Source organism: Panthera tigris, chromosome E1 (genome assembly GCF_018350195.1).
Source record: "Panthera tigris isolate Pti1 chromosome E1, P.tigris_Pti1_mat1.1, whole genome shotgun sequence".
NCBI lineage: Eukaryota > Metazoa > Chordata > Mammalia > Carnivora > Felidae > Panthera > Panthera tigris.
In genome coordinates this window covers 48,393,792-48,419,485 of record NC_056673.1, presented here as the reverse complement: position 1 = coordinate 48,419,485, position 25,694 = coordinate 48,393,792, and the positions used below count along the sequence as shown (strand labels likewise).

The following is a 25,694-nucleotide window of genomic DNA, read 5'->3' as shown; positions in this document are numbered from 1 at the left end:
CCTAAGTGTCCGGTGGCACAGCAAGCCACATCCCTGGGACTCCTCTCTCTCCCTCACTGCCATGTCAACTCACCCACTGCTGATACCTTAGCCAAGTCCCTCATCATCTGGGATGACTCCTAGCTAGTCACCCAGCCTCCAATGTCACTCCCTTCTGCTTCCTAATCCTCTGCTTAAAGTTTCTCAGTGACTTCTGATTGTTGACAGTTATGATCCCTGAAGTTGGTTATTGGACATTTCTATCATAAAAATTTGGGGCGGGGTGCCTGGGTGGCTCAGTTGGTTAAGTGTCCGACTCTTGACTTTGGCTCAGGTAATGACCTCACGATGTGTGAGATCAAGCCCCGCATTGGGCTCTGCATTGACAGTGTAGAGCCTGCTTGGGTTTGTCTCTCCCTCCCTCTCTCTGTCTCTCTCTCTCATCTCAAAATAAATAAATAAACATGAAAAACAATGTAATTGGGGCATGAAAGCCAGTGTGTACATGTATAAATGTGTAACACCACTGTACTGATACATTATGTAGTTATAAAAATTCACCCCAAATGGGTATTTTTACAAGATGAAATACAAGTACATGTAAAAAGAAGTTCTACATTTTATCTTCCTATATGCTAATAAACCCTGCTTGGGAGAACACTGTTTTAAATAATTACCAGAAGGGGTAGTAAGTTACAAGTAGGACAAGGAGGTAGACAAATGGAAGACACAGAAATGGCAACACAGACAGAGCGTATAAATCCCAAACTGGGGGCAGTGTACAAGGGGATCCAGCCCAGACTTCTCAACGTGGTACAAACTGTCTCCAAGTACTGCTTATGCTAGTCCTGTTTGGAATGCTTTCCCGAGTCTAATTTGCATAGCCAATTTCCACTCATTTTTGAAATGCAATGCATATGATATCTCCTTTAATTCAATCTCTTCTCATTACCTCCCCAAACCTGATGCCCCCATACCACATGATAGACGCATCTTCTGTACTTGGGATCAAAGTACCTTTATCACTTTGCTGTACTTTGAGATATATATATATATATATATATATATAACAAGATGAAATACAAGTACATGTAAAAAGAAGTTCTACATTTTATCTTCCTATATGCTAATAAACCCTGCTTGGGAGAACACTATATATATATATATATCTGTAACTCTGGAAGGCTTAAAGGCCAGGCACACTAGACAAGGCCACAGAATAAAACTGTCTGTTTTCATGCTGATATAGTTACCAGTTCTTTACACACTTGGTGGGCAAGGCAGGCATGCAGGCAAAGTTTCCAGACAATAGAAAGGGGCCAGGAAGATATTAATCTCCCTCCACCCTACTGAATGTTGAAGGAAGTATCTTAAAGGGGCTCATTAAGACATCACGCTAAATAGGGTGGTGTCAATAGCAAAGGGATGCCTTCATGGGGACTTGAGGGCCCGGGCAGGGTGTCCTTCTGACCAAGGGTGTTACTATGTCTGCTCTTATGTGTGGTAAGATGCATCCTCCGTCTATGTTAAAGGAAGGCATTCTTTGCTCCTATCCGTTGGTATGAATCATATTACCCTCCAGATGCAAAATTCCTATTGCCCCAGAGACTGTAAGCTAGAGGGCAGGGATCGTTCCTTTTTTAATATTCCAAGGCCTAGTATAGTGCCTGACATGTGGTAGCAGCTCAACAGGTGATGCTGAGTGAATGAATGAATGAATGAATGAACGAATGAATATTACAGATGTGAAAATGATGATCAGAGATATGAAAGAGGTCACAGGTTTATAGCAGACGCTAAGTGGTAGAGGCTGGCCATGAACCAGCATCACTGTCTTCATATTTGATAAGAAACTGGTCATTGCTTCCAGGTCCATGCTTTAATTACTATCTACATGGCAATGATGTCCAAATTCCTTTTTCTGGAACCTTGACCCGTATACTCAACTCTTCAGCTGACACACCTCCATCTGGATGTTAAAGATGTCACTCAAACTCAGCTTGGCAACAACAGAACTCTTGATTTTGTTGTTATTCCCTCCTAACCATTGTCATATTTGACCCCATCATTTATCTTAACAGCTCAGACTAAAATTCTAAAGAATCCTCTTTCCTTCCCCTCCCACACCTAACCCATCAGAAAGTCCTACTGACTCAAATACGTATATCAAATAGAAACCCAGGACTGCACACAACAGCCTGAATGGACTTCAAAAAACATGAACTGGATCCTGTCGCGACACGGCTTGGAATCCTCTCATTGTCTTCCAGGGGCACCTGGGTGGCTCAGTCAGTTAAGTATCCGACTTCGGCTCAGGTCAAGATCTCACGGTTCGTGGGTTTGAGCCACGCATCGAGCTCTGTGCTGACAGCTCAGAGCCCGGAGCCTGCTTCAGATTCTGTCTCCCTCTCTCTCTGCCCCTCCCCGCTCGTGCTCGCATGCTCTCTTCTCTCTCTCTCTCTCTCTCTCTCTCTCAAAAATAAACATCAAAAAAAATTGTTTTTTAATAAAATGGAATCCCAGTTCTTCAAAGGCCCTGTAACCTTCCCCGTACCTGCTACGTTCATGCCATCAGACCTCCTTTTTTATTTCTTGAAGACACCACATTTATTCTCCTCCAGGGTCTCCTCACTGGTTGTCCCCTCAGCCTGGCTGGCTTCTCCTCAATCAGATCTTTCTTAGCTCAGACAGCTCTTCGTTGGAGAGGCCTTCTCTGGTGGCTCGCTAAGACAATCACTCAGTCACCTGTCATACCTCTCTGGGTTAATTTTCAACCTACCCGTTATTGCTATGTGATGCTTCCCTGTCACTTTGGCTGTTTTTGTGTTATCATCTGCCTTCCCCCATTCAAGTGTAAGTTCCTTTAGAGCAGAGTATTGGTCTCTCTTGTTCTTTTCCATACCCAGAGCAGGAACCCCCTTAGGGCTAGATGGGCCACACTCTACACAACCCTGGGACAATATTCACATGCACCAGGATGTGAAACGCACCTCCTGAAACACCCAGCCTCAGGGCCTGGTACAGAACAGCACTCAAGAAATCTTCATTGAATAAATGAATCAAGCTGAATATGGCCTCTGTCATGAGGAAATTCCATATACATAATTCTGCCTAATTTTTACAGGTGGAAAAATGTATATGGAAATAAACTTGATTCATACGTTATCTGAAGAGTCACAGTTACTAAACTTTTGAAGTCACAGTTCCCTTTTGTTGACATCAGTGTGGAACAATGAGATTTCAAAAAGCCATCAGAATAGTTAACGATGATGATTTTCAGGAGAAGATTTACTAGTCTTATTTCTGAACTGAACGACTTATTTTAAGAAATGCCAACTTTGTAGGCACAGGGGTTGTGACGTTTACTGCCGTCACTAGCGATGATCCCAGAGGTCTAAGTACAAGGGTGCATCTCCGTGTTTCCCAAAGTCTGAACCAGGATATGAACAGTCAGGACTGACATGAATAGCGGCTGGCAACACCCTGTACCCCTTGAACTCATGGCTTTTGTCTAATGACAGCTTTGGCATAATTTCTGAATAACTGAAGAACAAAAGTTTTCGAACCTCACACTCCACTTTCGTTGCCAACATCACTTTATCTGGAGCTACTATAAAACTTGCTCAACAAGGGAGGATAACGTTTACGTTACAAAAAAATTAGCTCTTCGGGAAACATTTGGTGAACACGTGGATTTTGTACATTAAATGACATCTTTGCAAATAACAAAATAAATAAGGTCCCACTTGACCCTATAGGGATCTGGGGTTTGTTTCATTAATAAATACTGACTTAAGAGGCAAACTTAAGATGAATGAATCACCAGTTTAATTTTAACCTTTTTAAAGACCTGTGCCTTTCGAGTCCTTCCACTGGAAAATTCCCTGGTTTTGAGATGCTAGGGGCTGGCTGGGCTGTTGGTTGCATGTTCACTGGAAGCTCCTGTGTACCACAGAGTGATATCAGTGGGAGAGACCTGAGCACGCACGCGCGCACACACATACACACACACATACACACACACACATACACAGGCACAATGCAAGACTAATGTTGCATTACAATGGCCCCCACTAACAAGGGAAGAGACCCCAGATCCAGGCCACATACTTCAGCAAACTTCATTCTCAGAGGATGCCATTATCTCATTTTCAAATAGGACTAATACTTTTAGGCCTTGACCTCATACCTAAGGAAAACAAATCAAAATGAACCGGAAAAATAACACACATTTTCCAACCCTGCAAGTCGAATTGTGTACAGTTTCTTTCTGATTTCTCGTGATCTCTCTCCAACCTCCCCGGACACAATTATCCAAAAATACTTGAGAGGCCAGGTAACAATGTAAGATAAGTGACGAAAAAGAATTTTCGCTGAATTTTAACATTCCTTTCAATGGGAAAACACTACTCCCAAGTTTCACATGAATCCACCAATTTCAGTGCTTTAAGTCTCAGTTAGGCCAATTTTTTATTATCTCCTATTAACAGTATTTTTCAAACATTTTCTGTACACAAACATTAAAGTAGCTTGAAAATAGACTATTATTTTCATGTAATGCCTTGCTCTCCTCCTCAGACATGAGTTTACGGTCTCCCTGGCATCAATTCCTGTCGTTTTTCTCATGAGAAATTCTCAGGTGTTAAATATCTTTCCTATCATGCAACTAGGCATGATTCCAATTAGTCCTGAATGGAAGACAAAATGACAGTTTAATAAGCTTCAATTTGCCAGGGCTTTGAACGTGTGATGATATCATCATTTTGCCAATCATTTCTTGCACTTTGGCTCCGACCTCTCTGTCACAAAAAATTACCTCAAATGTATAAATGAAGACATCAAGGATGTCTCTCAGAGAATGGACTGAGTCAGAAATCCAAAAACGACTTTTCCAAGACATCAAGAAAGAAGAGTTATTCATGCAGTGTTTCCTCAAAGATAATTTCTGCCAACATTCTTAGTAATTTTTTTGAGGCAGAGGTGAAAAGGACAAGGAGGAGCAAAACGCTAAAAATAACTGAAGGCATTTTTTCCTTATGTCAATGGGAATGACATTCAGGATGTGGAATAACAATTTATCTCTGGGGTATTTTATGTAAAGAAAAGAATTTATCTGAAAACTTCTCATCCGGACCAAAGTCAGTCTAGAATTGAGCTATAACTGCATCAACATAAATTGTCTTTGAGGATTCTAAAAGAAACACGGTTTCTGATTATTCCTTGTATTTCTAGAGAGTCTCTGGGTTTGAATTTACTAAACTGCCTTGACCTCACTTCTAAAAGGTTTGGACTAGCTGTTGTCATGCAATAAGGATCATTACACGGGTTCCCTTAGGGGAAAAATTGGGAAACTGAAGTCTTTGAGATTTAAAAATTCATTCCATAAAGTGAAGGGATCACATGTGAAATTCCAAACTGGTGTGTGACTATGATAGGTGTTCGCCTAGAATAGGCCATTGACACCAAACCGCATTTCACCAGTACTAAGTGCAGATTCCTGCTAATTTTTATCGAGATGGGTAGGTTCATTGACGTAAAAGCTTCCTACATTCTTCCTCTAGACACATCTTCTCATTTCAGTAATAATGCAAAAGCCAAAAGTGAACCCATCTCAAAAACATATTTATTTTTCCAGTCTACAAATTCTGAAATTTGTGGGAAGGAATTCTCTTCCAAATAAAATATTAAGAACTGCCTGTCTCTTCAGAGTTAAATGTGTCTCAGAAGAGAGACACAGCCATGGCTTGTGGCGTCGGAGAAAGCTTGAAACCGTTGCTCAATCTTGATTTGGATTTAAACGGTCTGAGGTATGGGTATCAGTACGTTAAATCTAGCCATGAGTTAACAATCCAACATCGAAAATATAGTGCAATTTTTGCAGAATAAATGAAACCCAGAGACGACGGACTCACACACAAGTAGGCATATGGGGCACGGGACTCTGCCACACGAGTCTCAGCTACACTAACTTACCTACTAAGTTACACAGGCACAACGTCCTGCGTCCACACACTTGTAACCTTGGGCATTCTACTTATGCTTTCTGAAACTTGTCTCCTTGATAAAATGGACTGACATACATTCATCTTTGGACCCAGGCAAGAAGGTCCAAACAGCTACCAAATGGGAAGTTTAATCCTCATGGGGGGGCTGGAAGGGTTCAAAGAGATGGTGCATCGCGAAGGACCTAGCAGAGAGCCTGGTGCACGCAAAGCACGCAATGAACATTTGCTGCTGCTGCTGCTGCCGCCGCCGCTGTGAAGCACAGACAAGCACAGGAATTCAGTGCTGTTCGGGGAGGTACTGCCTACTAAAGCTGGAACTCACGCAGCAGGATTCAATTAGGACTTTGCAGCAACGGCAAGTATGGCAACTCACGGAAAGAAATGTAAATGGTGAGGAGCCTCTCAGCTTGGGGAGCAGGGTACCAGCGTCTCTCTCATGCTAGGCAAGGGCTCACGTATAACCCTGTGCCTTTTTTGCCATGTCCGAGTCTCTCCCCGAATCTAAAATCTCTCTTGCAAGAGGCTGGGGGATCGCGGACGAGTACTGAATTAAGATTAAGGAGCCCTGCTTTGCTAGTTCTGTGACCTTGGGCAAGGTAGTGGCCTTGAACCCTAGGTTCTTCATCTGTAAACTGAGAATAATTGGATGTGGTCATCTCTTTACTCAGTCTGGCTGTGCTGCTGCTGGATACGCAGATACCTGCACAGGTGCACGTCCGGCACAACGTCCTGTGTCCACACACTTGTCCCTCGCCATCTCCCCGGTTTTCACCACTGTACCCCCTGTTTTAAATATCCCCAGCATTTAATTATTACTTCTTCAAGGACAACTTTAATCTATCTAAAAAATCTATGAAGTAGAGTGAGAACAAAAGACGGATTTTTAAAGCAATCATTTAATTGACACAAAGTTGTTGATTCAAAGGGAATACTTCATGCCATTATTTGGAAGGTTTGTCTTTAAAAGGAATATGCTTTATCTAAAAGTGGACCACATGCCATGGAATGTGGTTTCCATGGTAACTGCCACATTTAAAAAATATGCACAGGACTAAAGATACACTGTATAATACTTCTACAAATGGATCATTCCTAGAGAAATCAATTTCCTTGTCTCAGCCTGTTATTGTTTTTTCAACATAATGTAATTTTCTCCACGACGAGGACCAAGTTGAATTATTTATAATAGTTTAATTATAGGAATATACGCTATTTGTGTGCCTATAAGATGAAAATAATTACAGAATTTTAGAATTATAATGGAAAAAGAAGGCTAGTGATCTACAAAAAATGTAAACTTTACTTTGAAAGGTCATCTTCCTATATTTTCTCCTAATTAAGTACCTAAGAAATAGTATTCTTATAAATAGTAATACATATAACATATAAATAAAACATATTATTAAATTCATATGTAATACCATTAGACAAAACACCATTGGCTACTGATAAAACAGGATCTTTGCATCAATATATCTGTGTCAAAATATGAAATGAACTTTGATCCTCCTTGGAAATTTCTGTATAACCTGTGCTTTTGGTATCAGAAAAACAGTATTTCCCGCACAGGCTTTTCAAAATGGCTCAGTTAGGAAAACCTCTGTTTATATTCTAAATGTATGCAGTAAGTTTTTGATCGGTCTTAAACGCAGCTCTTCGATAATACCATAAAGCTTCATCTAAGGAAAATAAATTGAAATCTGTAATGTGTGGTTTTACCACAAGTCCACTGAAAAAGTCTTACTTTCTTTTCGCAGAATAATAAATTGTTAAAAACATCTTCCCACCAACCCTTCTTATGTCTGACATTACACATTATGTGCATTGCAGCAAAACCCACCTAATACTGAAACCACGCTTAATTCCATGCCTCTCTCCCTCTACTACAAATAACTTAGTGTATCGTGGGTAAGTATCAAAGCACGGTGTGCACACGGCTGGAAACCAGGCATCCACTCTGATGTGACTGTGGGTGTCACCAGGGACAGGAAGGGAACAAAAAAGCAGGGTTACCTTGACCGCAACAGCCTCATTACGGTAGGGGGAAAATATTTACATAGTTTGTTTTTTCCACATGATCTGTCCAGTTGACCCAAAGAAATGAAAATATTTACTACCTCAAAACCAAGTAAATGATATTAGTGAATAAAAGACGCTGAGATACCATTTTGGTCATGGAGGGAGAAAGGGAACTGTTTTAGTACAGGTACAAATACCCTATGCTCCTGAACCAAATTACCACTTGCTTTTATTTCTTATAGTTTTCCATAGTATAAATTCAGAGGACAAGAGAATCAGCTGGAAGAAAGAGAGCAATAGATTTCGAAATGAACAGCTGGGCATTAGCTTTTAAACTACCTCTAATCTCAGCCATGTTTCTCCAAAGATGCTTTGTAAGGGCTACAGGATCAGTCACATAATGAAAGTACTAGACTTTGCTAGTCTCGCGATTTAAAATATCCTTTCATTTGATTCATATGTACAAAATTGGAGCTCCTGAAGCACGTGTGTTTTTTGATATTGAGCATGATGGTATTCATCCTTTTATTTGATCAAAATGAAACGTGGGCGCATTAAAATATAACCTGCTCATTACATTTTGTGAAAGTACTTAAAGACTCCAAGATGTTCCCACCCACACTTCATTGCCAAATGTTTTAATACATAGAGATGTCAACAGTTATATTGGTCAGTATCCTTTAGGCTAAGTCCTCTGTCATATATTTCTCTCAGAATTGGGAGCTAGAAAAAAAGTGAACTGGTATGATTTCTTTCACAGATCATCAGAATGTCACAATTCATCATGTTCCCCTCTTCACTGTGGCTTCTAGGTGAGCTCAGAGCTAAAACTGGTATGTCACTAAAGCATTTTTAAAAGTAGTATAGGTTTCCTGATGGAGTGAATATCGTTCATTGCTTAATTACTATTTTCAGTTATATTTTAGCTGTTTAAATGTTTGTTTATTACAGAATGCCGCCTCACATCCTTTTTGAAAGTGGTTGACATATAAAAAAATTAAAATCAATGTTTCCAATGGAAAAATGCTACCCGAAAAAAGCCCAAAGACCATGTACAGGTTTAGCTGTAATGTTTAGAATGTACATATTGCTCAATTCATCCATAAGTAATCTTAGAAGAATCTTAGAACAGCCAATATTTAGTCCACCATACACAGGCACACACCCAGTTTTAGAAATGAACATTTTTAATCTGGGCCCGGATTACCAAATTCATGGAAAAGAAAGTGATGTCACTGAGATATAATTTTAAAAATTACAATTGTCTTACCACAAACATCTTTTCTGGAAATCTTTTTTTAAGTAGAAGAGAGAAAGAAGAAGATTTCTGAAAACGCTACATTTTACAATTAACCATAGGACAGCCTCTTACTGTGAATCAATATGGCAAAACCAAGATGTTCTGTCCATTTATTATGCAAAACTCATTCATAATAGCATCATGATTCTCAGGTTAGGAAATCAAGAAAGGCATCAAGATCCCAAAGTTAGGAAAGATTCCATCTCCTATATGCAAATTTTAAGTTTCATGTATTTTTGGATCTCGTGACAACCATCTCCCAAGTCAGCTCTATTAATTTGCCTTATACTGATGGTGGTTCACAGTGGCTGCTGTGGTCACCCTGAGTCTTCCAGGGGCCCGTACCTCAACAGGTGACATAGACAGTTGTCCTATGATGGGAACCCCACCTTTGGGGCGGATCTCAAAGGTCCTCTACAATATTCATACACACCACTCACTCTGGCAACAAACATAAAAGATCAAGCGATCTCCAAGTGGTTCAGGGTCCTAAGAGAACAACTGAAAAGTCGGGGAACCTACATTCTGTTTTTCTTATAATTCAAAGGAATAAACTGAGAAATTCTCTCACTACACTGCAGTTCAAAAGCAAAATCACATGCAGAACCACCATGCTAGAAGAGGTTCTCCTAAGATGATCATAACAAAACTATGAATTTTCTTTATGTGAAAAAAACATGATTAAGTCAATCAAATCATTCTCCAAATTAATTTCAATAAGAGGGATCTGGCAAATGAGAAATATCTGACACTGAGGCTGTGACTTTCTATATGTCTTGGTACCTACTGATCTGGATGCTTTTTCTTAAACATTGTAACCTCAGGTAGACACCAGGCTGACCATCTTCTATGAAGGTGATAAAATTTATTGTGCATTTTAGCAAATGTAAGTATCACCACATAAAATATCCTACCATTGGAAGTCAAGGTATTATGACAAAGATACAATATATGCATAGAATAATTAGCCAAATACACCAAATAAAATGAAAGAAATGGTTACTTATCTTTAGTTGCATTGCTATACCTTATGATTTCTCTAGAAAACAGAAATTCCTTGGGTATAAAGTAACCTGTAATAATTATATAGCACATTCACCAAAAGGGAGTTCCTGTCTGATATATGATTTACCTTACGGTAGGTAGCTATACTTTATGATAATGGTTTTCTTATCAGTACATAATACATAATATATATGGACGAAGCCAAAAGTAGACTTTTACTATATTGTCTGAATTCACAAATCTGATAGAAGAAAAAGCAGCAAGCAAAGCTATAGTATCCAAAATTGGTACTTCCTGGTCCTTCTTTGGTTAAGTATTTCAAACAGTCCTTTTTACAAAATGGCCTCCATTGCTAAACGGGAGTAGCCAAACGTGAACTGAAAATCAAATCTCTCTGGACCTAAAATGAAAAATGATCCAATCCAATATTTAAGGTACATAATACATGTGTCAAGCCACAAAACAGTGATTTGGAAAAGAAGATCTTCTATTTTTTAAAAATATATGTCCACTTTGTTTTTCTGAAATTTGTGAATGGAATTCAGGACTTAAAAGGCTTCACACATCACATTATTTAAGTCACAATCATGAAAAGATTTATTTGGAAAATTTAGAACTTACCTGATGGAAACTCTGTATTAATACCCTCAGTGAATAACCAAAATAAATACAAATTATTAGCATTTTGGTACACACGATAAGGTTTTCAAAAATACAACTCACTGGCAAATTAAAAAAAAAATACATTCTCTAAAAACAATCAATCAAGTTTGGCTTCCACAGAAAATCATTTTCATTCAGATCAAGAATGCATTTAGCCTAAGTTTCCATTGCTTTACTAGGCGTTCCTATGACAGCAATTCCAATTGTTCCAAGAAAGACAAAATAGGAGAGACACAATCCTATGCTACAGCATTTGAAGAGGTCATATGGTCCCCATACTGATTATTTCAATTAGCAGAAATTCAATTAAGAACCTTATTGTACTCTCCCTGTGGCTTAATTATACGTAATAATTCTAAAATTTCCCTTTTGTTATTGGGTGAACCGCACCCTATATATGGCAGATACGACATATGTAATATCACAAAGATGTCCTCTAAATTTGGCCTCCACTACTGTCGGCTTTCCACAACAGCACCAAAACAGTGGGAGTTATATAAACTAAGGTATTTTATTGTATCACGGACTCAATTCTACTATGCAAACAGCCCCTACACAGACTCAGAACCCAAATACTTTATCACTGAAGACAATGCTGAGGCTTAGCATCATCTTTGAAGGACAATGTTAAGTTGGAAAATATTCTTAGTAAATTATATGGCTAACAATCGGAAGATCAGCTTATATTTTATAAAGGCTCTGATGAGGTTGGTGGCAAAAATATAACCCACATTGACTTAGCAGGAACCACCTGACTCTTCGGGTACCATGGCTACTACAATGACTACCTTTTCAGTTAGCAAATCTCCCATAAAACAAATTGAAAATAGTTCTCCTATAAGCGTATATTAGTGACAAAAAAAATCTGTGCTGAGTATACTTTTGGGCCCCAGTCATTCTCTGAAGGTAAAAGACAACTCAAGGTCAAATGAAAAATAACCAAGAACTCCTATTCTTTGCCTTACCGCCTCCCGCCCTCCACCCAAGAAATAAACATCTTACTTAATCAGCAGTTTTATAGTTTAGATGATTATAAAATTGTTTAAACACATGTCATAAAAAATAGAAGGCTTATTTCATTGTTTAAAAATTATATCATTTGGGGAGAAAGGATATTGAGGAAGAAGCTTGTATGTGATATGAATAATATGGTTAAGATTTCAATGGGAAAAGAGGTATTTATTAGACCTAGTAGATGATATGGTTTTATTAGAAAAGAAAATTATCTTTTTTTGTTATCAGTTGCTCTTCAATTTTTCTTTAATAAAATTTCACAGCAATCTCAGGAGGATACACGAAAGGCCTTTGATTATATATACCCCAAAGAACGTATTGTACCACAAAGATGCCCACACCCAATAAGATTTTTTTTCATCTGAAATTTATAAAGATAATTTTCCATGCTGACAGTGCACATTTCATCCATAAGTTTGAAGAGTCAAATGCTACCACAGCTGGAGGTTATTCTGCCAAATGGTTTCCAACAGGGACTACAGAGGTGGAGGCTGGGGGGCATGTGCATATCGGAAAAAGCGACAGACCTGATGGGAAATAGCCCTTCTCTGGAGTCATTTTTACCAATTGCCATCTGAGTGATCTAATCAAATATAGAGTCTAATGAAAAAAAAAAAAAAAAAAAAAAAAAAGCAACACCAGGAAGGAAAAGCAAATATTAAAACAGCTGCTTGATTACCTACAGAGATTAAAACAAAAAGCAAGGAGTAAGGCTGATATATTTCATAGGGATTTGCAGAGGCTGAGGGGAGGGGTAAGGGGCAGATACCTTAAAAAAAAATCCATCATGAAAGGAACTGAGACAAGATTATAAAAAAGGGGCCAAGTTATAGCGCGCCATGGGATTTTTAATCTGGCTACCTGTGGTTTCTGTAGTTAAAGCCTTATTCATCCTCAAAACGGGGGGAGGGGGGGAGAAGAAAACAAAAAAATCACATTTATATGTCAGTTTTGCAAATGATCAAACAGCGTGCACCAACAAGAATAATAGGAAAACACTAAACGCTGATGACTTTTTAAAAATAGACAGCCGTTTTATCAAATATTATTGATAATTACCTGTGAATCTCGTTTCTTGAACTCTTGAATTTGATTTTCGTGCTCCATATTGGCAGCGCGAAGCTGTTTTTCCAGGTTTTCAATTTCCCGTTCATGGTCTCGGACTAGGCTATCCTTCTCTGCGTTATGCTGCTGTAATAGGTGCGTCTTCTCCTGTTCATGCTCCAGCTTCAGCTCTACTATCTGATTGGACAATGAGGAGGACAGTTCATCAACAGAACATCCTTGTCGTCATGACAACTCATGGACAGCTTAATTTTTCTCTAATTTGTCCAAGTTGAAAATTTTATTTTTGCGTCATGATTACCTCACCCTTGAAATACTCTCGTCTGGGGGGAGGGGGTGATTTTATCCAAACCTCCTAATATTCAAGCCAGTTGGGCATATGCAGGAAATCGTTCTGCAATCTGTTGACATAAATGCCTGAACATTGAAAAAAATTATGTCGAATGCTACGTATTTCCTATCCAAGAATTCGGGTATTACTGATCAGCAATGGTTATAAATGGTTAATAGTCAGTACGCGTTGCTGTTTGCTTAAATATATACACGTAAAAAGCAGCAATTAAATCGGTCAGTTTTCTTTATGATTTTCAAATAAAAGATCGAAGCTAAATACGCATCTGGATTATTGTATATACAGTTGTCTTTTTAAAAAAATAAAATGATAAATTTCAAAGCTCTATTATCTCGTTGTCAGCTACGGTATACCAACATAAACAGATGTTATGTGTTCCAGAAGGGCACCTGCTGTGCTGCAGGCTTGCGCCATGATTTCATAAAGAGCATTCTATTCTCAGGATCCTTTCCCAGTCCACTCCACACTGGAGACTGTGACCTTGGCCAGTCTTAGCCTCTCCCTGCTAGACTGAATGGCAGCCCGAGACCAAGGGCCTGGTTGCCGCAGCTTTGATACTAATCCTCCCAGACTGTGCACAATGGCACCCTACCTGGCCTGCAAACTATAGCCAGCCAGGCTGTCTTTGAAGCAGGTGATGAATAGGGGACTGCAGGAAGCCAGCTTCCCCAGTGAACTCCAGGCCACACAGCTGCTAAGAACAGTCACTTGGATTTTTCTTCAGTTTTGGTGGATTTCAGGGGAAAAAACTGCTGTTATCTAGAATATGTTGTGTTATTTTCGGCGTGAGAATCCATCTTCAAAAAAGCTAACAGTAGGAGCCTGCTCCAAATCGATCTTGTTTCTTGTGTCGTGCAATGAATCACCAGCCTACCTTATCTTAAAGCGATAGCATTCATTTCTCCAGGCGTACACGCTACGCTAAATTTCAGAACTTCTTTTCTTTTGAGAATTGAAATTCTCATCCTCTAATTGCAAATTAAGAATCAAAACACGAACTGAATGTGCTTACACACAGGTTTCAACATGTTTCCTTACTGTGATTTTTCCTGGAGTTGGAAAATGAGCACGAAATTTCTGGCCACTCATAAATGTACTATACTATTTAGAAGAAAGAAAAGGATACTCGCTCTTCATATCCACTTATCAGAACAAAATAATGTATAAAATAATATAGAAATATTTATTTTGCATCTGAGAACAAAGATGCATTCTAGTGAATTTGTGCCTACTTAAAATGTAGGGATCTTTCTTCCATGTTATTCTACTGTTGGCAACATATAGAAAAAATAACATCAACATCGTCTGCTTACCTACCAAGTAGTAAAGCTTTCTTATTTAAAATTAATGTGCATGCTTTACTCTGTGATTCACACAACTATAATGTTAATCGCAAAAAAAGAGAGAATTCAACGTTTTGTTGATATTACTGCATTATTTCAGGCATCTGAGTTTATGAATTATTGAGTTAGAATATTTTTAGTTCTTGGACACATTATTATTTCTACTCAGTGTTACACTATCAAGCATTATTATAATAAATTTGTAAGTTTTAATTAAAATCATTTAAGTATGTAACACACTGAAAGAAGTGGATGGAGGTAGAAAGTTCTACTGAGATCTGATTCTCAAAAGTCTCAGGAACATTGAGAGAATGGATAGGATTTAAAATTGATGGAAAACCAATTATTTTATACACTCTAGGAAAAAGCAACCAGTTGACCCGTAATTAGGGCAGAAGAAGTCCAGAAGAACTTCTTTCCCCCAAGAAAAAACACACCACACGATCAGGAGTCACTATCAGATAGATTGTGAGTAATGGTGCTGCCTCATTCTAGGCTCTAAGTAAGGTACTTTCATAGTAACTGTCTCCGAGTTATTTGAAGAGCTCTTGTAGACTGATCAATGACCTGCCCATGTTCAGATTTCAGTTTATTCATTTTTAAAAATCAGGAACAAATGAAATAGAGATAGCAGAATTTCGAGCCTAAAGTCAGATGTTCATAAATTAGTAATACTTTGTTATTTTGTCAGGACCCATTGCTCGGTGACGCTAGTGAATGAATGAATAAATCTCAGGTTGCGAGAGCCTTTTAAAGTGAAATAGCAGAGGCCTGTCTGCTCACACCAACACTACCTGGCCAACCTCGAGGTGTTATGAACCCTTTCTGGTCTTTGCCCAGGATTCCTCACTGTTAGTACCTTCTGGCAGACGTCTTCTCCTGATAAATAGCAGAGTCCAGAAGAAAAACCCTAATGCTCTGGAAACAACATAATGATGATATTCATAACCACAAAGGCCATCATCAAAGTGGATCAAATTTGGATCAAAGTGGATCAAAGTGGATCCAAAAGTGGATCAAAGTGGATTAAATTGAAGATTTTACTGGTCCCTAGCCCCTTCCACGTAAGTAAATGTTAACAGAGTTTTTTGGCTTTTCTAGTTCCATCTTTTACTTGTGGGTGTATCTCAAAAGCAAACATGAAGTACAGTACTTTATCTTGGACTAATAGATACTTCTGGTTGACCAACAATAATGTCTAATGGAGTTAATGGTGACCAGGAGGTTGTAAATCACAGAAAATGTGGAGGATGTAAAAGTACACAGCATCCACAAAGATGAATGTTCAGTGACAACGAGGTCTCTGTGTCGAAGTGGTCCAGAACCCATAATCTATCCTACAGGGGCGAATAGGATGCACCATCACCCAGGAACGTGCTTCAGTAAGGCCAGCTACAGAGCTCCCTGTAATAAAGGAAGGAAAGCTTTAAGTTCCCTAATCCGAAAGCACGGGGCTGTGGACCAGGTATCTACACTGGACAGGTATACCCGCTCTACATGTACAAAAGCAGATGGCGGGGAGCCTGGGTGACACAGTCGGATACGTGCCTGACTCTTGATTTTGGCTCAGGTCATGAGCTCACGGTTCGTGGGATCAAGCCCCTCATCAGGCTCCATACTGACAGCACAGGGCCTGCTTGGGATTCTCTCTCTCCCTCTCTTTCTGTCCCTCCCCGGCTCATGTGCACATGCTCGCTTGCTCGCTCTCTCTCTCTCTCTTTCAAAACAAATAAACTTAAGAAAAAAGGCAGCTTGACATGTCTTCCGGGGGAGTAACGTGAATAGCCCTCAAGTGCAAGCGTCTGGTAGCATCTGGTAGTGCCCTTAGGTGCTGTTCTTGATGCCTTGGTGGTTGGGGTTCAAGTGAGAAAATGGCTTTATAGCCTAGACACTATTAGGTTGACAACAACTATCATTTTTGGAGGTCAAAATAGGAGATGATGCTCCATCCACTATGCTACCCCCCCAACACAGACTACACATGAAGTTCAAGAGTGAAGTTTTAAAGTTCTGAAGTCCCTGAAAGCACAGCCATCCATCACAGACTAAATCATTGTGCAGTCTGGTGCCGGCGTCCCCATTCTAAGTGAGGCTTCACATACGTGTCCAAGAGCAGAAGTACATTCCAGGCTCTGAGAAAGACCAAGATGGAACCACCAAATACGCACGTCTCTGGGGGCCCCGGAATGTATATTTTAAGCCCTGGTAACTGCTTCCCAGTGAAATCAGTGCTGGCAAATGTGGCCTGAACATATTTTAAAAATCTCATAAAGAAAGCGACAACGGGGACAGAAGTCATTACTTCTCGGTACACAACCCATAGAAGACCAACACATCTCAGTAACACACCTCAACGTCAGAAATTCCAAAACCAGAAGCATAATTATAGAAGTGACAGAATACATCCAACATATTTTTTAAAGGGGCTGGTGGTACAGAATACTAACTAAAATAACCTTAAACATAACCAAATTACAAAATCTATATTCTGAAGCCTTGGTATAAGAATGGGTTAAAGCTACAGGAAGTAGAAAAAAGAGGTCTTCCGCATGCTCTGGCTGGGAAAGGAGGGAGGGGAGGAGTCTCCAGTTAGGAGCCCTCGGGATAGACGTGTCTTACAACTCAGTGGTGACTGCGCTCATTTCAAGTGAACAGAAGTATGAAAGCTGAAGTTTGGACACGGGTGAAGGCTACCAAGGTAATACAATGTCCGTCTTAATCCACAAGACTTCCCTGTAACACCCTGACAGTCAGTCACTCAGCTGCTGATGGGATGCTTTTGGCAAGAAGGGAACAAGTGGCTTCCAAGGCGACCAGTGCCTCATGGCGAACACACCTGGCATCACAACTTCTGGGGAAAGACTGCTGAAAAATTGTGAAAGGAACAAAACAAATGTAAAACACAATAGGACATTCACTGGCAACAACCAAACAAGGAAAGAAGGTTATCACCTTGGCCATCCATGGCAAAGGGTGGTAGTCAAGGAAAGAAAGAGAGGCTCTACTATTCTGTTCCTTCCCCAGAGGCAGAAATGCTGAGCAAAGTACTGCTGAGGAACATCTTCTAAGGTAAGGGTAAGGGCCTAACTTCATCAGTGGAAATGGCTGCTGGAAAGAGATGGATGAGAAAGTGAAAAATTGTGGCTGATTCTGATCGAAGCACAGGCTTCAGAGTTCCCATTAAAAAAGAAAAGAAAAGAAAAGAAAAGAAAAGAAAAGAAAAGAAAAGAAAAGAAAAGAAAAGACAAGACAAAAGAAGAGAAGAGAAGAGAAGAGAAAAGAAAAGAAAAGAAAAGAAAAGAAAAGAAAAGAAAAGAAAAGAAAAGAAAAGAAAAACCGGTCCAATACAGAAAGCAAATCTTGGGGGAAGACATTAGCAAAATGTTAAAAGACATAGCAGGTATCAGTTTCTCTAACAAAGTGTGTCACTGCCCTCACCTAAGTTCTCCTCCTCGACCTTATCCTAATCTCAAACTGCAGAAAGTAAATACAACAGAATACCTTTGCCCTCAAACTGAAACCTAGGCTGAAAAAAAAGGCTGAAAAAAAAAAAAAGGCAGAAATGGAGTCAGAGACAATTCACGTGTATAAACCAAAATGAAGAGATTTGGAGAGTGCTGCCCACTTAAAGCCCAGGTGAGATGAAAGGAAAAAGTGTCTAGACAGCTATAAAAATATTACACCAACTAAAAAACAAACTAAAAGTTGGGGGGGGGGCACCTGGGTGGCTCAGTCGGTTAAGCATCTGACTTCAGCTCAGGTCATGATCTCATGGTCTGTGAGTTTGAGCCCCACATTGGGCTCTGTGCTGACAGTTCAGAGCCTGGAGCCTGCTTCGGATTCTCTCTCTCCCTCTCTCTCTGCCCTTCCTGTGCTCGTGCTCTCTCTCCCTCAAAAATAAATATTAAAAAATAATAATAAACAAAAATGTTTTTTAAAAGAGGTGGGGAAGGAGAAGGAAGAAAGGAAGGCAGGCCCATCATTCTCGAGGGAAGGAAACACACCCTCAAAATCAGGAGCGAGTGACGGGGGACCTAGTAGGAGCACGACGGCTACAGAAGAAGAACCCATAGACAAGAAGATAAAACAACAGAATTAACCAAGGACCAAAATAACCCCATCACAAAGTTAATTGTAAATTCTCCATTAGAAACAACAATCAACTGAATAAACATGGCTGAAAATCGAATCACTGACACTGACAAAAGACTTGAAAGAATGAAGGAGAGAAGAGAATGTGGAGAGCAAATAGCAAGAAAACCCATGTACACACAGATATATCAGAAAATTTCCCTGTGGGGCGCCTGGGTGGCTCAGTCGGTTGAGCGGCCGACTTCAGCTCAGGTCATGATCTCGCGGTCCGTGAGTTCGAGCCCCACGTCGGGCTCTGTGCTGACAGCTCAGAGCCTGGAGCCTGCTTCGGATTCGGTGTCTCCCTCTCTCTCTGCCCCTCCCCTGCTCATGCTCTGTCTCTCTCTCTCTGTCAAAAATAAATAAACATTAAAAAAATTAAAAAAAAAAAAAAAAGAAAATTTCCCTGTAATGAATGAAGGAAGGAAGAGTTGAGTGTGTGTAACAAAGAAACACACCGTATGCCACAAAAAGCCTTTTTTTTTTCCAATTGAGGAAAATAACAGCTCAAGAACACTACAACTAAACTTGAAACTATGGAACCCAAACCACTCTAGAAGAAAAAAAAAAAAAACAAAAACGTGAGGATGAAATCCAGGCAACCAAGAGACGACCAGGGCAGCTCAGGGCCAAAATATAGTGGAACCATATGTATAAAGCTTCAGGGAAAAAAGGTCCACCAGAGCATGTAATGCCCAGCCCAAACTAAGGGAACATAGAGTGATTTTCAAGCATGCAAAAATGCAGCGAATACAACAATTATATGCCCTTCTTGGAAAAAACAACTCCGTGATGAAATCTCAGCGCTCAACAGATGAATCACAGTGAAGGAAACTGCTATGGAGGAGGGGTGCTGGATGTCCCCGTGGTGAGCACAAAAATGGTTTCAATAAAAACCGAACTCCATGTAATGATGTTATGATCCTTGTGCTTACAGAACAGAATACAAATGCTATAACCCTCCACGATGTGTAAATGACACGATAATTTGACGAAATAGAGTGGGAAGGGACTGGGTGGAAGGAGGGTTGAGCATGTCAATTTTTTTTTTTATTGTAGTGAGGAAACTAATGCTCTCAAAATCGAACCATAAAATTCAAAATGACTCTAACCTCCGTGTATTTTTTTATCTTTATTTCTTAATGTTCTAAGAAATCACCTGTTGTCATATGGTAAAGAAACATTTTTCTACACTTCAGAAATTCCTTAAGTTTTCCTTGTTTCTTTACTTCAACTGATTTCACATGAGATTATTCTAATATAAGTAGAATATACCGCATAGTCTCATTTCTTTTTTTTTTTTGATTTTTATTTATTTACTTACTTATTATTTTAACATTTACTTATTTTTGAGCGACAGAAAGAGGCAGAGCATGAGCAGGGGAGGGGGAGAGAGAGAGAGATACAGAATCTGAAGCAGGCTCCAGGCTCTGAACTGTCAGCACAGAGCCCGACGCGGGGCTCGAACTCACGGACCGTGAGACCATGACCTGAGCTGAAGTTGTACACTCAACAGACTGAGCCACCCAGGCGCCCAGCATAGTCTCATTTCTTAAAAAATGTTTTTGTCTTTGTATCTACAAAGCCTTCTATTTATCCATCTCTCAGAAATTTCTGGAATTATACTCATACCACATTAACAGGAGTCACTCCAGAATAAGACTCCAGGGGAATTTCTGCTTCCGCCACTGTGTGCTGTATGTACCATGTCAGCTGGCAACAGCTCCCCTTGGGGAGATATTTACTTGGCATTGTAAACCCTTATCAAGGGTCCGTGAACTATGAACTTAGATCTGGAAACTGGATGAAGGACCATGATTTTCCACTCAAGTGGAGAATTGTCTAAAGTTCACTCACCAGCTCTTGACTTTTTCTTGATGTTGTGCAAGGAGTACTCTCGTTGGTCTCTGTCTCTCTTATCCCCCGGGACAACTGCTGTAGGCACCATCTGTGTTTACATAGCCCTGCCCGACTAGACACCTTGATTGCCTCCCTAGCCTTGGGGCCCATAGGAGGAATCACTTCTACCTTCCATCTGACGTTCAAGTGCCCCACCTCCAGCTGGCATCTGCCATTTTGGAACCCTACCATCCTCTTGGAAGTAGGCAGCCCAGTTCCATGGCAGCATCTCCCGCGACAGGTGCCAGCACGTGGAGGAAGCCACCGCGTAGCTGCTCAACAGTATCAGTGCCCCCACTGTCAGTGCATTCCTCAACACCTTAGTGAAGGCAGTATCTTCTAGGCCCTCCCGCGGAGTAGGTTATCTGGTCTAAAGTAGCAGTATCATTCGAATATTCTCATTTTCCTGAGACTTTTTGAACTCTTCCTCAGTACTACGCTATGGCAGTTCTGGATCCCCCCAGCCTGGTTCAGCTCGAGTAAAGTTGTAGGGAAGACCAATGCCTCGTAAAACCAACTATTGAAATGTGTTACCTTTTTAAAAAGAGAGACGAAGGTCAGTTCAACTATTGTGAGTAATTACATACATATAGGGTTAATAGTTCAAGGGGTACTTTGAAGAGGTAGCCATTTAAAGAAAAAAACAAGGATTTTCCAGGGATTAAGAGTACACTTATCATGATGAGCCCTGAGCAATGGGCAGAATGGTTGAATCACTATATTGTACACCTGAAACTAATAATACACTGTATGCTAACTAACTGGAATTCAAATAAGAACTTTAAAAAAGAAAAGATAAACCTAAGGACATATACAATCTGCTCTGAGCCTTTGGAGTCAGAGTGAAAATTCAGCACAAGTTGGCACAGAAAATGCCACAGCACAGTCTGACTTCACGAACAACATCTTCGCAGAAACAGGCACCAACAGCAACGACAAAAAAAAGCACAAAGTCATCCGTGTGTCAAGAGCAGAAGTAGAACCTGTCACCTGCGGGTGGCCGTGGGGCTCTAGGACTAGATGTCCACTACAACCAAAGAAGCCATCAACGGAATCTGTCAACGGTTCCGTGTAGTTAATGCAAGTCCTCTTCTCTTTAAAGGTTAGTGTTGCTGTGCTAACTGCTATTCGGGATGGAACGAGGGCCCGCCAGCACGTGCAGCTGCTTCCCCTCTTCCTCTCTACTGAGGCATCAGTAGCGGGGACAAGAGCGAGCTGACGTTCCTAAAGCTTAGGATACCTAAGGGCTGAAGGCCGCAAGCGCACCAGCAGCCACGGAGGAAAGGAAGGAAAATGCTGCAAGTATCGGAAGCCAGCACTCTTCTCTGCAGCCTTCTTTCCCACTGAACACTGCAAAATACCTTCCCGGCGCCTGCGGGTCATGAGTGACAATGACCTTGAGCTTTCACAACTTTTTGGAAAACTGGCTACTATTTTCTGGGTCCTTATCTGCCAGATCTCAGTTAAAACCCAGGAAGGATTCATTCAGATAGTCCAATATTTCAAGATTCTTCTTCACGGTTTAATGATGGTCAATTTAAGCCACTCAAAATTGAGAAAATTCATTAACTGAGAATTCACTCTCTTAGAGTTCAGGATTTGGGGGGAAAACATGCCTTCACTGTACGTTTTAGTTTCAATTTCTTTTGCCTGATGTCTGTTCCTCTAAAATGCACTCAGTTTGTCTTAATCTGGCACATCACTGCTGCAGAATGAATATGAAATACAAAAATCATCAGGGTTTCTGGCTAGCGTGGGATTTACGGCTGGTATGGGCTTCAGAAGGACAAAGAGATCAACCAGGTTAAAAATTCCTCCAAAACATGGACTGTGCCTTTACTTTCTTTTTACTTTCCACACACCACCTACTATAATGCTTCACAATCATTCACCATCTTGAATGAAGCAGGTGGCATTCAGGAACAAACAACAGAAAGAGTTTGAAGGGAATGGCTTCCTCTCATCATCACGTTGACATGTCTACCTGCCTAGGTAGCCTCTGCCTTTCCTGTGACTCAAATGGGTGGCCGTCCTTGTTGCCACCTCAGGAGAGCCCCGCCTTCCGGTGCCATCCCCCCTTGCCAAATCAAGCACTTGCTCTCACAATGATCCCACCAGGGTCTGCATCACCGACATCGTCTTCTCCGACGGACGATGGTCATCAGCAAACGGACCTTCGTACCTATCTCATTTTCTAAAACCTTCCCGTTGACCCTGCATGCCCCGCAGGCTACCACCTCATTTCTCAGCTCCCTTCCTTCGAAATCTCCCAAAAGGGGTGCTCACGTCCCATTCTCTCTCCAGCCCCATCACTCAGGGTTCTGTTCCCGCCTTCCACTGAAACTGGCCTTGAATGAGGTGGCGAAAGACCTTCTCGCCGAGTCCGTCGGCCAGCTCTCCGTCTCCATCTGATTTCCCTTCTTGGCAACACCTGAAACAAGAGGTCACTCGCTTCTTCCTTCCTGAAACGCTCACTGCACATGGTTTATGGGAAAACAGACCTTCCGAGTCTCCCTGCTGCCTCATTGGCTGTTCTTTCCGGTCTCGGTATTTCCTCCACCTCCTCCGCATCTCCAGGTGTTGTAGTAGCCCTGGGCTCAGCCCTGGGACCTCCTTTCTCTTCTCTCTCTACTCACAGGTCTGTGTCTGTCACCACCATTCACCTGGTTGTTGGGCTGGGAAAGTCAGGAGTCGTGTTTGAGTTCCCTCTTCCCCTCACACTCCATTTCGCATCCATTAACAAGTCCTTCCTACAAAATACGGCCCAGTCTGACCACTTGCTGTCACCCCCAGCGTACCCCCCTGGGTCCAAAACAGGGTCGTCTCTCACCAGACCACCGCCTTCGTCTCCTGGCTGGCCTCCCTGCCTTCCCTACAATCAATGCTCTGCACTGCAGCTAGAGAAGGCGTTTTAAGAAGCAGATCAGATCTTGCTCAAATGTTCCCACGGCTCTCCATCATCAGAATAAAACCGAAGCTTCCCACCACAGTGGGACATGAACATGGTGCAAGCTGTCCACAGCCTGACCTTGGCTCCTAACACTCTCTCCCTCACTCACTCCATGCCAGCCACATACAAGCCCATTCCTTCTACGCAAAATATTCTCTCCGTACCTCAAGTTTTGTGTGGTCTCCTCCTTCCCTTCATGCAGGTTTTAATTCTTTATAGAGAACATCACTTCTTTAGAACCTTCCACTGACCTTATCGAAAATAACACCTTCTGTGAAACAACTCTATATAAGATAGCCCTTTCACTCCAACATCTGATCTTGCTTTATTTCATAGCAATTAGCATTATCTTACCTTACATTTTGAGAGAGAAAAAGAGAGAGAGAGAGGTATTGTTGTCTCCTCTATCGTAATAATAGAGACTATTGTGTTCACTGCCATATCCTAAGCACCTGGAACAGTGTTTAGCACAAAGTAGTTGCTCAATAAACATACGTTAAATAATGAATGGTTGGAAAGTCACTGCTTCTCTTTTAGACTCCTAAGGGATCTAGGGAATGGGAATCCTCAATCAGCCATACCGCTATCTAGGAAGCATTGTTCAAATGAAGTACCCCTGAAATGAAACATACATGCTTCACATTACAGTTACTGAAAACAGATGTGTTCACCATCGCCCTCTTCATTCCCACTCCAGATAAAAGGGCCATTTGTCTTAACTGAGATGAGGAAAGTTCCAAACAAGCAAGCAAACAGAAAGGAAGAGGCCTGCTGTACGCACCTTTCACGAAGCATCAACGCCCATTCTGTGGACCCACGCCACAGACACACAGGCCCAGCCTCTGTGGCGCCACAGGCTCACGTCCAGGAATCTGGCACTTTGCCCATGGCCTGTAGGACCAATGTGTGCCTTGCAGCAGTAATGGATCAAGAATGCCTCTTCCTCGACCACCGCGGAGAGAACAGGGTGGCTGATACATAGCTTAGGCTCAAAAATTATTGGTTACAAACTGGAAAAGGAAAGCCGAGCCAAAAGACTTAAAAAGAGTTAAGGTAAGTGAGCAGGACGACGACAAACAGAATGACAGAGCGGACCCGAGGTACGATGAATGCTCCTGCATGTTCGGAAAGCGAGAAATCCCATGAAAATCCATTTTGAAGAGACCCCCAAATTCACGGTCATTAACCTCATCGGGGACCTCAGTGCCAAAAAGAAGTTTCACCCAGGTTGTCCTAGTCAGATCAGTCATGCCATCTCCCCAACAATATCACACGATCCCCACATCTCTCAGCCCTGCCGCCCACATAATTCCTTCAGTCTCAGCAAAGCATCTCGCCTCCTCTCTCACAAAAGGAAAACCTCTTAGGAACAAGAGTGTCCTCATTTCCTTGCTGCAGATATACAAACTTCTGTGCATCTGTCCTCCCTCCTCTTTTCACTAGTTACAGCAGAGGCCTACCCCTCCGCTCTGATGCCAACACCCTCTCCCTGGGCTGGGGTCCCGCCTGCACACCTCTGCCTTGTGGGGGCGGGGCCGGGGGTGGGGGCGGGGCCGGGGGTGGGGGCGGGAAGTGCACCCTGACTAGTCAGTGCCTTCACTCTCTTCCTCCACATCTTGCTTTGTACTGTCTCCTTCTCCAATGAAGCTAAAAAAAAAAAATTGAGATAACAAAAAACTAAAACACTTGCAGGGGAAAAACCTGGGAAGCACAGCCTGGCTGCAAACTGAGTATCTCAACTGATCGTAAAATTTCCCAACTACTTACTTACCTGGTATAATTTGTCTCATCTTTACACTCTCTTTGCTGCCAAAATATTTTTAAGTTTCAAATAATAGTGACATGTAAGCGGCTGGCCCTTCGGTGTTTTTTAACAATCATTGACAATAACCATCTATTCTTTCCCAAGAATTCGACCACTTGTTTATCTGTTGAACTACATTTCCCTTTAAAGGCTTTGTAGTGAAAA

At 41.2% G+C, this 25,694-nt stretch overlaps 1 protein-coding gene across 3 annotated transcripts in view; it reads right to left on the bottom strand.

Annotated features, from left to right (window-relative positions):
- The window catches only part of CEP112 (centrosomal protein 112), a 408,508-nt gene that overhangs the window by 198,270 nt on the left and 184,544 nt on the right, over nucleotides 1–25,694 (bottom strand). For all 3 annotated transcript variants that reach the window (XM_042967095.1, XM_042967096.1, XM_015535456.2), the window contains one exon: nucleotides 13,045–13,227. In XM_042967095.1, coding sequence (XP_042823029.1) covers nucleotides 13,045–13,227 — 183 coding nt within the window. The remainder of the gene's footprint in view (nucleotides 1–13,044; nucleotides 13,228–25,694) is intronic.